This window comes from Guillardia theta (genome assembly GCF_000315625.1).
Source record: "Guillardia theta CCMP2712 unplaced genomic scaffold GUITHscaffold_190, whole genome shotgun sequence".
Lineage (NCBI taxonomy): Eukaryota > Cryptophyceae > Pyrenomonadales > Geminigeraceae > Guillardia > Guillardia theta.
In genome coordinates, this window is record NW_005434486.1 from 80370 (window position 1) to 93634 (window position 13265).

General features: G+C 51.7%; 5 protein-coding genes across 5 annotated transcripts; 3 read left to right on the forward strand and 2 right to left on the reverse strand.

Moving 5' to 3' along the window:
• Positions 1–1594: 1594 nt before the first annotated feature.
• GUITHDRAFT_148102 (hypothetical protein) lies at positions 1595–2862 on the forward strand (the record flags this gene model as incomplete). The annotated part of the gene is made up of 3 exons (XM_005820117.1): positions 1595–1794; positions 1963–2389; positions 2443–2862. 3 exons carry the CDS (start codon positions 1595–1597, stop codon positions 2860–2862), a joined length of 1047 nt encoding a protein of 348 aa, XP_005820174.1.
• Positions 2863–3074: 212 nt separating this feature from the next.
• Positions 3075–4338, reverse strand: GUITHDRAFT_120639 (hypothetical protein; the record flags this gene model as incomplete). Its single annotated transcript, XM_005820118.1, has 2 exons — positions 3075–4068; positions 4139–4338. 2 exons carry the CDS (start codon positions 4336–4338, stop codon positions 3075–3077), a joined length of 1194 nt encoding a protein of 397 aa, XP_005820175.1.
• Positions 4339–5566: 1228 nt separating this feature from the next.
• GUITHDRAFT_156132 (hypothetical protein) lies at positions 5567–6771 on the forward strand. Its single transcript, XM_005820119.1, has 5 exons — positions 5567–5638; positions 5687–6004; positions 6190–6232; positions 6287–6340; positions 6535–6771. The coding sequence occupies exons 1-5, from the start codon at positions 5626–5628 to the stop codon at positions 6752–6754; spliced, it is 648 nt and encodes a 215-aa protein (XP_005820176.1). The 5' UTR covers positions 5567–5625; the 3' UTR covers positions 6755–6771.
• A 309-nt stretch (positions 6772–7080) lies between these two features.
• On the reverse strand, positions 7081–8273 carry GUITHDRAFT_120641 (hypothetical protein; the record flags this gene model as incomplete). The annotated part of the gene is made up of 2 exons (XM_005820120.1): positions 7081–7809; positions 7866–8273. 2 exons carry the CDS (start codon positions 8271–8273, stop codon positions 7081–7083), a joined length of 1137 nt encoding a protein of 378 aa, XP_005820177.1.
• Positions 8274–11359: 3086 nt separating this feature from the next.
• Positions 11360–13254, forward strand: GUITHDRAFT_120642 (hypothetical protein; the record flags this gene model as incomplete). The annotated part of the gene is made up of 12 exons (XM_005820121.1): positions 11360–11409; positions 11502–11560; positions 11643–11703; positions 11754–11808; positions 11914–11997; positions 12148–12214; positions 12269–12450; positions 12803–12826; positions 12876–12923; positions 12979–13046; positions 13105–13144; positions 13192–13254. The coding sequence occupies 12 exons, from the start codon at positions 11360–11362 to the stop codon at positions 13252–13254; spliced, it is 801 nt and encodes a 266-aa protein (XP_005820178.1).
• Between the last annotated feature and the right edge of the window lie 11 nt (positions 13255–13265).

A 13265-nucleotide genomic window follows, 5' to 3' on the forward strand; every position in this document is an offset into this window, starting at 1 on the left:
AAATGTAAGTTCGTTTGTTACTTCTCTACTGTTACCCTTCTCGAATCCTGTCAACAAAGAAAGCACTGTGTGATTGTTGCTATATAAATGTTGTTCTGCAGCAATAGAGTTGAACTCAACCTCTGGTAACCCTGCAACTTTAATATTCAGTCTCCATGCTGTTATGTCAGTCCAACTTTAATATTCAGTCTCCATGCTGTTATGTCAGTTCAGAAGCGAACTGACATAACAGCATGGAGACTGAATATTAAAGTTGCAGGGTTACCAGAGGTTGAGTTGAACTCTATTGCTATATCAGTTTGCCCTTGGTCTTCATGCAAAATGCCTTGAAGAAACAAGACGATCTGTTCTTCCTCTTCCTCCTCCTTCTTCCTGCCCCATCTTTGCCCTCCGTTTGCTAAGCCACAGCCAAGTCAGTGATATTTCCTCGAGGCTGAGCCAGCTTTCTCGTCCTCGGTAGAGTCAAGCTTGACTCGCTTCCTCTCAGCTCGCGTCAGTGCAGTATGTCACCGTATGGCAGTACAGACAGCAATCTTCGCTGCTCAAGATGCATCCTCGCCAATCCAAGTCACAGAGCAGCACTGCAGGCACACTGAGTTCAGATCCGCTTTGATGCTTGACAGGGGTGGTGTTGATGATTGAAGCTGAAGGATGCTTCCATGCTATCATGGTCTCACAAAGACGAGCTCAAGTTTGTGGTTGCAGTAGAGGCACTACAAGAGCCGGTGAGACAAGAGGAGGCGGAGAGAGCCTCTGCAGGTGATACATCATAGCGGTCCTCTCTCCTCACCACCACCTACTCGAGCACCTTCTTCCAACCCTCACGCCCTCCGAGTCCCTCACGCCCTCCTCCCTCCCGCCCTCCTCCTCCTTCTCCTGTCCTCCTGCTCCTCCTCCCTTTCTCCTCCCTTTCTCCTGCAGGCTCCTCTTCTTCGCTTGAAGCCAGTCAGCATCGTCCCGTCCATGTACAAGACCAGGTACCCGCCGCCGGATGACGACTTTTTTGAAAGAGAGAAGGACAGGGTAGTCATTCTGAAGGGGTGGGGTGTATCAGGGCGTTTCTGCAACCGGTCACCAACTACAATTATTCTTAGAAAAAGGGGGTGGGGGTACTTTGACAGTTAAATATTCACCTTTTGGGGTGGGTTATAGAGGTCACTGGATAGGGTGGGTACTATGGAATACTTGACTTAAACTTTTGAGGAAACCAAACTTGAGGAATAAGTACCCCCACCCTCCCATGTAGATTCAACAAGGGAAAGTTGAGAAAACAAACTTTCTTTGCGAAGGGTTCCTTGGTAGTGCAGAATTAATTAGTAATCTACTCGAGAAATCGTTGCTGCAGGTCCACCTTCAATGAGTCCACATTCTGTCTTACCCTACCCCTGCGATCCCTGAGGCATCGTTTTGAAAAGTTCCCCCGATCCGGCGACTTTGGGGTGTAACTTAGGGGTGGGGTAGGTGAAGTTAACATGGGGGGTAGTCTGAGGGGCTCATGAGTCAAATTCCGATAGTGTAGGTAGGGGTAGTCGTGGGAGACAGGAGGGGTGGTAGTACGAAAACGCTGGGGCCAAGAGGGAATTCAGATCGCAAAATGCACAAGGCGTTGGGATTAGTAGCGCTGGGAATGGTGGGGATGCTGGTGCAGACGAGGGCAGACTATGTGGTGAAGAGGTATGAGTTCACAAGAACCGCTCCTGCTCCAAACACCAAGTACGCTCAAGGATCGATAGAGCATCACTGTATCCTGTTCAACGGCAACAACCCAGTTTCAGTCGTGGGTACCTACGGAATGTGAGATTCGTGTCTATGTTGCGCCTTGGAGGGATCATGCTGTGCTCAAAATTATGATCATGTGATGGAAAATGCATGCAAGTGCTCTGATCTCTTCTTTCCTCGCTCCTCTACTTCCTTTCTGCTCGCTGCTTTGTTTGATGTCATAATGACCATTCTCGTTGGCAGGTACGGATACTTTGAGGGATCCTTCAAGTTGAACGACAAGAAAGCTCTTATCAACTGGTATGAGACTTCAACAACCTCCGATGGCAAGTTGAAGCCAACTGTTGGCTCTGGTTGGATAGTCTACAACGAAACCTTTGATTTCCTCCAAGGAGGGATTGGTGGAAGCGCCTTGACTGGCTCCTATGGGACGTTCGTTACGCTCGCAGCCAACTCGGGCACCCTCAAGATTGACTCCACCAACACTGCAGCAGCTGAAGACTTCAGCAAGAACTGCCTCCTGGCACGCTCCAGCACTTCCGTGTCGTGGGAAAGTAGGATGGGAACTTTTCTTCCAAGCACTACGGCCAACTACTTTAGCGCTGGAGGAACCCTTGATGAAAGGCAGAAGATGCAGGCACTTGCTAGCACCTACTGGAAGAGCGAACAGGTTTGTCCTGCCGTCTTGCACGACCAGGAGCTCGATGCTGACTACATGCACAGGGTGAAAACAACATCTGCGTCAATCATCTCAACGTGAACGCCAAGTACAAGTACACCTACTCCAAGGAGGAAGCCGACAACACCATCAAGGCAGGAGACGTTGAGACGGGAACCTACGGCGCAGATTCGATCGCGTTGAAGGCGGCGGCTGGCGATGGGATGGTGGGAACTTGGAAGGCAGAGACTGGGCCTGTCAAGGGCTCAACCGGCACAAACTTGTATCTTGTACAACCAGGCGCAAATGGAGCACAGCTGCTTGGATTCTACTGCGCTGTGGATGACAAGAATGTGAGGACTGGTTGCTACAATGAGCTTTACTCGTACAGTGCAGCGGAGACTTGTAGCGGAGCTGGGTTCAACAGGCCGGGCTTGCTGGGCTCGCTCGTCCTCGCAGTCGTTGCTCTCGCGATGGCCCGTTGAGCGCTGATGTAGAAGTTCGAGCATCTCTACCTGCTCTTGTTCTATGAGAGGCGGGGGGAGAGGAAGGACGGGAGGCTGTTGAACCCACACAAGATTCATGCTCAATCAGATGAAGAGACAGAGACCAGTATGAACAACGTGTGGGGTGAGATCTTAATAAAGACTTGTTAACATCTTCGAGAACATCCAACTATCAAACCATGGTCCCAGGCTCAATATCCAGCCAACACTCCGCGCGCCCAGCAGCAAGCAACAACCATCAAGAGTAAGACAGAGCTTGATCCCGTCCGGCATGTTCCGCACGTCACCTTCTCCTTGTACTTGTACAGCATGTCGAAGCACTTGAGCCGGATCTTCTTGGAGTTTGTGATGCAGTAGTACCCTATCATCTGCGGCCCGCTCCCCTGCTGGGGTTGGATGAGGTACACGAACGGCCCCGTCTGGCCCATGTTGGGCCCGTCCTGGGCCATCCACTGACCGATGACGCCGTTGCCGACCGTGCCGGAGAAGGCGATGGAGTTGGGCGCGAAGATCCCGGTCTCCCTGTCGCCAGGCCGAGCAGTGTCAGTCTGATCCTTCTCGCTGAAGATGTGGATGTAGGAGGACTGCAGGTTGTAGACGTCTTTGCAGAAGGAGATTTTGCCCTGCGATGACATCAGCAGTAGCATGAAGGTGTGCTGAAGAGAGCGCGAGGAAGGGAGGAATGCGGAACAGAACGGGAGGAAGGTAGCGAAGCAGAGAGACGGGGAGGGGATAGCGTGAGACGACGAGATCAAGTGCAAGGAGCATGCCTGATCTCCCTCAAAGATGGTTCCGTCAAAGCCAGGAAGCAAATCCCTGGCGGTGCTGGTAGGAGCGAGGTTGAAGAACGCGTCTTTCTTCTCAGTTCCCATCACATCCTGCCACGTCTTCCTGTCAGGCAGGACCAGGAGGCAGTTGCTGAGGAAATCAGGACGATAATCGGGGTCTTCAGAAGTCTTCTTCATGACTCCTTTCACTGAGATCCACTCCACGTACGAATCCAGTGAGTCGTACATCCCGGCTGTATTGCATCCTCCCTCAACGCTGGAGTAGTTCGATGCATAGATCAGCCAGGCACCCCCGCTCGACGTCACGAGCTCCCAGTCCTCGCTAGTGGCAGTCTCGTACCAGTTCACCATGGCGTTCCTGGTGTTCGCCTGGAACGTACCCTCGAAGTATCCGAACCTGCAACAAGTTACCTTTGAACAGCACATCCGTAGCTAGAGCTGCCTCCCGCCCTCCTCCTGCCACTGACCTTCCGTATGTCCCAACGACGCTGATTGGAGAGTTATCGTCCGCAAAGAGGATGCAGTGATGTTCCACCGTGCCCTCTGGGTAGTTGATGTTCCTGGTTTCGTCCTTGAGCTCATACTCGTACCTCCTTACGATGACTGCTGCTGTGTACGAGGCACGGAGGGACAGGAGAAGAAGAGCTTTCAGCAAACTGCTCCGCATGAAGACAAGCTGAAGCCAGCAGGGGTCGAAGGGCTGCACTCCTTTGGCCTTCTCAACCCCTACAGTCCTATGTCAGCGCAAAAATGAACATGAACACGTCGATCCCTTTCCTTCCCTATCATACCATACGAGATTATCTAAGCTCCATCGAAAGAAGAAAATCACAGATGATCTCATATGATACGATAGGGACCATCGAATGATCAAAGTCACGGTGAGAGTTCTCAACTCTGGTCAAGTACAAATCTGTCATCATCATCGCTCCTGCCCCTGCTCCTGCCCCTGCTGCATCTGTTGCTGCTGCTGCTGCTGCTCCTTCTGATCCTGATCCTGATCCTGATCCTGATCCTGATCCTGATCCTGATCCTGATCCTGATCCTGACTGATCCCCTTGCCTCTGCTCCAGCTGCTGCTCCTGCCCCTGCTACTGATGCTCCTGCCCCTGACACTGTACCTGATCCTTATCCTGATCCTCCTGTTCCTGCGGAGTCCTGCTCCTACATTTGATCCTGCACCTTTACCTGATTCTGCTCCTTCTTCTTCTCTTACTCATGTTTCCTGCTCATGTCCCTGCTCCTGCTCCTGCTCCTGCTCCTGCTCCTGCTCCTTCTCTTGCACCTGCACCTTCACCTTCACCTGCCCCTGCTCCTGCCCCTGCTCCTGCTCTTGCCCTTGCCCATGTTCCTGCCCATGTTCCCTCTCCTCTTGCCCCTCCTGCTCCTCTTGACGCTAACTCTAATAATGCCGGCGTCAGTCAAACGATCAGATCACTGCTAGCCCCCATCCCCGCTCATCCCAGTTCACCTTTTGTGTCCGGTTTTGTGTCGCCATTTTGCCGCTATGCACACGATGCTCGTAGCGACAGCGATGGCGGCGCTGATATCGACCGCTTCCTCCTTCCTCCTTCCTCCTCCTCCGTCCACTCTAACATCAACCTCTTCCTCGTTCTCTCCACTCGTACCCTCCTCTTCTCTTCGCCAGTTTCCCTTGTCACCTAACCTCGCCTCGGATTGTAGAATGCGGATTTCAGGGCGGGGGTCTCCAGGCAGGTGGAGCATGGCAGTAGGAGAGATGAAGGAGCTGGAGTTTGCGTTCTCATCAGGATCCGGCCTTGACACAGTGCAAAGATGTCTGCAAGCCGCCATCAGAGATGGGAAGAAAGTTCTCGAGCTCGAGGTCCCAACGACGGATAGGTTCAAGGATGCGGCTTTGAATCAGATCTATCAAGCGAATACTCTCTACGCCAGAGAGCTTGTCCGTATGTTCTTGCAGCCAAGTGAGCTGTGCATGGTGTTCCCAGGTTGATCATCGTTGGAGAGGACGGAGGAGACTGACGATGATCGTCCAGACCCATCCGAAGCTCGCATCGCGTTCGAGGAGTATGGCAGTCAGGTCCCGTTCTCTCTCTCCAGCCTCAGCAAACCGAAGCAGCAAGAGGATCGAGTGAACAAGTACCTTGTGATGCATCCTGTGTTCGACGTGCGCGAGTACATCCAGATGGACGAGCTGTACATGAGTGAAGTTGCCCCCAAAGACGCTGCAATGATCATCTTCAACGGCGACCTCTTCAAGATGCGCAGTGGAGGAATCGGGGGATACTACCCTGACTTCTTTTTTCCCAAGCTTGCTCAAGTGAGGAGGCGATTCATGCCGATGGTTGAGACTGGTGAACACTCCTCCTCCCTTCCTCCTCCCCTCCTCCTTCCTCGCTACCTGTCTACTTGTCCTCGCAGTTGTTCCCTCCCCTCTCCTTCCTTCTGCTCCCCTCACTCCTCTCCTTCCTTCCCCTCCCATCTCCATTCTTCCCCTTCCCGCTCCTCCTTCCTCTCTCCCCCTCACCTTTCTGGGCAGCTTACTACCTGAGAGTCTTCCGTGGGCCGCCGGTAGGAGCTCTGTAAGCTAAAATGCGCAGGAGTGCGATGCTGGTGACTCGCTTCCTCCTTGGCAGGTACCGCGAGTATCCCGGGCCATGGCAGATCCTCCGAGCCGTCAATGGGGGCAGGTGAGCGATTGGCGGGGCATGAGGAGGAGGACGGGGGAGGGCGGGGAGAGGACGAGGAATTGGAAGAGGAACAGGAAAGAGAAGAGGACGAGAAAGAGCAAGGAGGCAAAGACAACGAGGATGAAGCGGAAGCGGAAGAGGAAGAGGAAGAGGAAGAGGAAGAGGAAGCGGAGTATTCACGAAGGATCTGGCAGGTTTGAGGTGCTATGGGAGCAGCAGCAGCAAGAGCCTCCCAAGCAAGAGTTTGTCCTCCGCGTGCTCCAGTCCGCGGGCCCCCCGCCTGTGATGACTAAGCCGAGCGAGGAGGAGAATCTGCCGGAGGGATGGAAGTCAGCAGTGGATCAGGAGACGGGCAAGGTGTACTACTACAACGCTAACACAGGAGAGTCTACGTGGGAGCCACCTGCTGTCTAGTAAAGTTGTCTTCTCTGCATCTTGACCATATAGATCTTCAAAATCCTGTAACGAAGGTTTTCTTCTTTATGGAGCAAGTGGTTTAGAGATAGATAGGGGATGTATGATGTTATGGCTGTCGAATGCGTCAAACTCCGGAAACTCGAAAAAATGTTTGCTTCGAGCGATACTGAGCATTTGCAAAATTTGGTGTAAGAAACATGTGGAGTGGGAGCAAACATGTTTGGCTAACACCTTTTGTTCATAGAATGCAGTAGAAACAATCTTCAAGTCTATGTTCAACACTTCCAAACATCCTCCATCCTCCTCATTCCCCACTTCTCCTCTTACAAATCTTCGTCGTCATCATCCATCTTCGCAATCGACTTGACCCTTGCCCTCCACCATTGCTGGGCCTGCATCTTGGCACCTTCCGATAACCTCCGCTCTCCATTCGCCTCTCTCCTCTCCCCTCGTTCCTGCTGCCTGCCGTCCTTGGGTTTCCTCGCCACACGTGAGGTCCCCATAACAATATCAATCTCATCCGGGAAGGGAGACCTTTCTGACGGATTTACGTTGCTCTCCTGCCCACCAACATTGGCGGCACTTAGTCCCCGCGAACGATCCGAGATGTCCATCTCGCTCCTCCTCCTCATCATGTCTTGATGGTTGTTCTTGACGTCCTCCCGCTCCCGCGAGATCACTTGCAAGGAAGCCTTACGAGCCTTTCGGAGCTCCGATAGGTTGCTTTCTGAGAAGGTTGCTCTCTTGACCACACTCTCCTGCTCTTTTCTCTCTTTGATCCCACGAGCTTGTCTGGACGACTCTGAGGCTGAATCATCGACGTGCGATCGGTTACTCTTGGCCTGTGCCTCGATTGTGATCTTGTCTTCATCGCTCGTCCAGCCTCCCTTGCGCTCAGGATGCGCAGCAGCCAAGTCGAGGTCGATCTTCGCACGCTGAAGGGGTCCTCCTTCGCTGCTGCTCGATCCAATGGTTCTCATCGACTCTGACTCGGAGCTGATCAGCGAAGATGTCTGATAACCCTGCAGCACATTCCGCATCGAAGCTCGTCGCTAGGGAACACAAAATCAACATCACATCAAGGAAAAACAAGAGGATACAAGACTACCTGAGAGAAAATTTGCAGTTTTCCCACCTCCGAGACGTGGCCAGAGTTGTGAGTCGTCTTCGATATCACTATCAAACTATTTGCACGTTGTACCGGGCGAACTGGGACGGTTTCGTGGTCAGGGGTGGCAGGGCAAGAATGAGAGCTAGTCCAACTCTGCATCATGTCTGTTGCAGACATCATTCTTTCGAACGTTGACAGGTCCATCCGTTGGATATTTGACTTCGACTCGTGGGACGTGATCGAGTCAGACTCCTGGCCTTGGGTCTCGGCGTCAGACAAAGAGTTCAGGCCAGGAGCATACTTGGAGTATTTCCCTTTGCCCGAAACTCTGCTGTACTTCCCTGAAGATCCGATTCTTTCCTCGTCCACAGAATAGCTAGAATCCTTGATATACTTATTGATCATATTGGATTGCATTGTCTTCAACCCCAGGTGTAGGTAAAGGCATGTAGAGCCCTGTAAAAGCATGCTTGTCAGTTTAGTGACGACACTGAAGTCTAATCTACACTTGACCAGTCTCTGCAAAAATATCTGGGATACTTGACTATCGGGGACGCTGTACAACTCTCTACTCTCCATGAAAGAAAACTTTGCTGAGAACGTCAATGGGTGTTCCATCAACTCATTTTCATCTCTTCTCTGCTTTAATTTACATGTTTTTGCACTATTCAGCCAGACATCACGAATGAAGTATGTCAGCAACAGGATCACTAGCAAAAACGCGCTTCTCTTCCCACCCTCTTCTCTGGTTTCTCTGATAGCCCTCATCAAGAATTATCCTGCTCCTTTCCTCTATCCAATCTCTCTACTCTCCTCTTGTTGACTTCCATTCCCACCCCGTTTCCTTCCCGCTTCTGCCTCCAGCTTCCTGCCCTTCCTCCCGCTTCCTGCTAATATCCTGCATATCCATTCGGCCTTGACGTATTTTACAGATTTTAAACCCACCTCCCTCTGACGAGAACAAAGCACCCCCTACCCCATGAGACACAGCTTGTACCCCACCCCTCAGCCAATATTACCGGTCCTTTTGACTATCAAATCACCCGTACTCAGGGTTTTCAGAAAAATCTTTTCCATTACCCGTCATCAGGTCATCAACCCATAAATAGATTCCTATGACCCTGGCCTACGACCTGCCTATGTTTGGAGTTGCTGGTACATATTCTGATTCAGAGACGGGGTGATTGACTTGGTAGGTAGGGTACCAAGAATGGAGATAGAGACAGTAAAAAGGGTAGGGTACTTTTAGTATAACGAAGGGTGGGGGTATCACAAGGGGGTGAAGAACTCGGAGATTGTACTGCGCGACGTTTAAATCGTATTGTAGAAGTTTACATCCGATGAGGGGTGGGTACTGAAATGCTCCGCTGACCCGGAGTGGCAGGTAAACACCCCTCCAAACATCTGCAAATGAAGGGGTGGTTTCATAACACTTTTCCGACAAATGGGCTGGGGGGTGGGTGGGTCAATTGTGATATCTCATTCAGACCTTTCTGGGGAATGTCATAGGGAGCTATATCGAGGTGCTAGCAAGTGACAATTTTGTAGCTCGGTCATATCTGATTTTACACGTTCCTTTGACCAGGTCCTAGAAAGCCATAGCTGACCTATTGCATGCAATAAAAAGTACTATGCCGGTCTTAGGAAAGTCCTAGCTACCATATGACATGACTTGAAGAAGTAAAAATGAAAAATCATCAAACTCTGGAGGCCAGGTTCGGGTGTTTTTTTTTCTAGTGGTACCCCTACCCCCTATTTTAGCTCATAAACAACCCCTGTTCAGTCCGTCCTTGACTCGACAAACCGTGATAGCCCCTCGTCCGCATGACCACCTTCCCAGGGGTCCCCCATTTCGAAGGTCATTCGAGGGGTCCTCGTCACAAGGGGTCACCCACTTTACAAATGAAGACATCGAGCGCTTCGGGGCTGTCCGGTACGGTGCGGTACAGAACCTGCTAATGGTCAGTACTGACTGGGGACGAGGTACACAGACCAAGGGGATGCAGCGGCGACCAGTCAGGCTGTCCGACGGTCACTCGCAGTGATCGTCTAGCAGTTGAAGGTTGTTCCTAGAGGGGATCAGGAGCTCCTCAAGACAGACATGACCGTTTGTCTCATGGGTAACCTGGATCACTCGGACGAACGGCGGCAGCGCTGCTGCTGATAGTCTGCGGTGACTTTGTTGCATACGCGTCATTGGGGCGCCCTGCTGAGGGTCGCGACTCGGATAGGATCGAGCAGGGACCTAGGTCACGTATGGGACAGTAGGAGAAGAAGGAGAAGAACTCAAGCATGGAAGGTCAGTATGTGCAGTCGTGGACGGCCCTTGGACTGCCAGCACAAGTTGATCAGGCAGCGTGATAGAAGGCAAGGGATCAGCCAAGACAAGAAGAAACCTTGGGCTTCTTGACAGAGAAAGATGGAAGGCATTTCAACAAGGATGTCATCCTTGTAGCTGCCCTCTTACAGGAGAGCTCACGACTAGCCTTCTAGCTCCCTTGCACCCGAAGGGAGCGAGGACCCATCTCCTTCTCCGCTCAGCTCAGGGTGTATTGCGCAGCCGTTGGAGAACCATTATGGTTTTTTCCATGCAGAAGAACTTAAAACATTAAAGTACAATCAGAAAAAGTGTGTTGAGCACAGAAAACGACCCTATCCGTGTGATAATCTCCAGTCAAAATTCACTCCTCCTCTCCCCTCCCTTCTCCCCCCTCCCTCCTCCCTCCTCCCTCCTCCCTCCTCCCTCCTCCCTCCTCCCTCCTCCTCCACTGCCTTTCTCTCCTTCATCCCTTCTTCTTTCGACCCATCTTTCCTCCCCCCCTCATCAGCACCTGAAGGACTGGGCCATCGCGGCGGACGATCCGGGATATACGGAGTCCTTCTGTAGGCGAAGGGAAGGAGTTGGGGTAGAGTCTTTTGATGGATTTCAGAATCGCCTCTCATGCTCTTGTATACTTGTGCTCTTCATGTGCGACCTCTACATGCGAAAGCAACATCACGGTACGGTCAAGGAGGCTCTAAGTCAGATCCGGACAGAATCCTTCATAGGAGAGCTCACTGTCACGTGCTTGAGGAGGCAGGACCCCTCATCCTACTGGCCGAAACACCCGTGGGAGGACAACAGAGAGGCACGAGCCCTTACCTGTTCCTCAGAATGGCACGGTGAGTCCCGCAGGGCACTCGGAGCGCGAAGAGGAGCAGCGTCGGGTAGCAAGTGAAGGCGTCGGAAGACTTCGCCTTTCTCGAAACAAATTGCGGCAGATGCGCGGTACCGGTCCACTGTCAGAAGACTAGTACGTTTGAGTAAAGACTCGGTATTGCGGTCTTGGTAACTTGCGTTTGAGGAGTGACTCCACAGTCGGACCCCCGCCCGGGCCCCGGCGGGCGGAGTATCACCGTGACTCAGAGGCCCGGTGCTGCCCAGTGACGGACCGGACATCTCGCCGGGCCTTGCAAGTGACTGGACTGTTCGTTTGGTAGGAAACGCCGCAATGGTGGTCGTGGTCGAGGACGACGCCGCAGATGGCGCGATGGCAGCAAGGTGAAGGGCCGAGGAAGGCATGGAAAGTTCGAGGAACTCTTGCAGGTATGCTGTAGGAGGGGGAGATTCCTAGCTGAGGGTACACATGGCAGGGAGGAGGAGGAAGACCTTCTGGAAGGTGTACTGCTCAAGCGAGGAGGTTTGTTCTCTGGTGAGAAAATCCCCTCCGTGTGCTGCTCCTTTAATGATTGAACGACGGATTTCTATCATCCTGTGACAGAGTTGCGATGCAGGATGGAAGGAGAGGCTCTTTGTTCTCACAACCAAGCACATCGTGTACTACGAGTCTGGGAAGTAAGTGGGCAGAGAAAACGTTTCTTCCCCTTCTTTGTCGATGTGCTCAGCTACATGCTTGCATCCAGGTCATGCACAATCAAGGGATCCATCCCTCTCAGCCAGGTATTTGACCGCTATCTTCCTCCTCCTCCTCCTCCTCCTCCTCCTCCTCCTCCTCCTCCTCCTCCTCTTTGAAACGTTTTCCCTCACACTCGGGAATTCTCTCAGGTCAAATCTTTGGACTCGCTCCCAGAGAAGAAGCACGGGAAGCGATTCTGCATGGCGATATGCAGTCCGAGCACAACATGGGTGGTGAGTTTGAAGATCACTGATCCTGATCAACCACACAATGATAACGATAAACGTCTGATCTCTTGTTACTTGTAACATTCCATTCCTTCACCTCTCGTTATGTTTCACATTGTATGTTCGATTACAGCGTCGTCACATGTGTGCATGCAGGTCAGAGCAGACACAGAGTCAGACTTCAACCGCTGGAGGGACGCGATAAGAAACGCCATCGCCAACGGTTTGTGCGGAGGAGCAAGTCGAAATTTCTCCCACTGACACGATTCACGGCCAGCAAAACCAAAAGCTCCACAGTTTGGGGAAGTTTCAAGTTTTCTGAGTGCAGCAGGACATCTGAACACATCGAATGATCCTGCAAACCTGCAAGACATCGAGTCTCCAACATCTCCTGCACAAAACGACGGAGAGAAATGTCAGTTTCCGGGTCAGAAAGTTGAGCAGCTCAGCAAGATGAAGGTTGTACTGCTGCTGCTGCTGCTAATGATGATGATGATGGCGATGATGATTGAGATGATGATGATGGAGATGGGAGATGATGATCACCATCACCATCACCATCACCATCAGAAGATGGTGGAAATGATGATGATGGTAGTTACAGTTGTACTGCTTGAGTTTGAGATGATGGAGGAGATACGGATTCTTCTTCTTCTTCTTCTCCTTCTTTTTCTTCTTCTTCTTCTGCTGCTGCTGCTGCTGCTGCTGCTGATGATGATGATGATGGACGACAATGAAGGAGATGTAGAAAGAGGATGATTGATGACAGTGTCGATTTGTTTCCTCCTCCTGCTGATTCGTTTCTCTGCAGATTGTTCAGCATGCGAAGCTTGAGGTACACAAGAGGGTTGAACTGCAAAAGTTCGATGTGACCTGGAATGCAGGATGTGTATACAATTGGTCGTGTGATAGATCAGGGCAACAATGGAAAGGTGAGAGCAGGGAGGGTTTTCTCTTTCAGAGCTGTAGGAATGTGATGATTTTCAGGTGTTTGAAGGCGTGGACAAGCGAAGTGGGGAACGAGTAGCGATCAAGCAGATAGATGTGGGATCGAGGTCAGAATTCCGATGTGATGTTTGTCTTGTTTTGATGCTGTTGGGTATTTGTTGTCAGCGTTGAAGATGACCGCAATCACATGGAGATCTGGCAACAAGTACTGTTTGCTTGGTCCGTCTTTTCATCGTCTGACAAGACCGAAAGGTTCAACATGAGCACGTTGTTCGGCTGCTGGACTTCTATCAGACGCCTTCACAGGTACGATGATGAACATGGAA

What these genes read in the sequence shown, in the direction of transcription:
- GUITHDRAFT_156132 (XM_005820119.1), top strand. An exon ending in CATGCCGATGGTTGAGACTG is followed by an intron (nt 6,005 to 6,189) that starts GTGAACACTCCT and finishes CTTTCTGGGCAG; the next exon opens with CTTACTACCTGAGAGTCTTC. An exon ending in CGAGCCGTCAATGGGGGCAG is followed by an intron (nt 6,341 to 6,534) that starts GTGAGCGATTGG and finishes AGGATCTGGCAG; the next exon opens with GTTTGAGGTGCTATGGGAGC.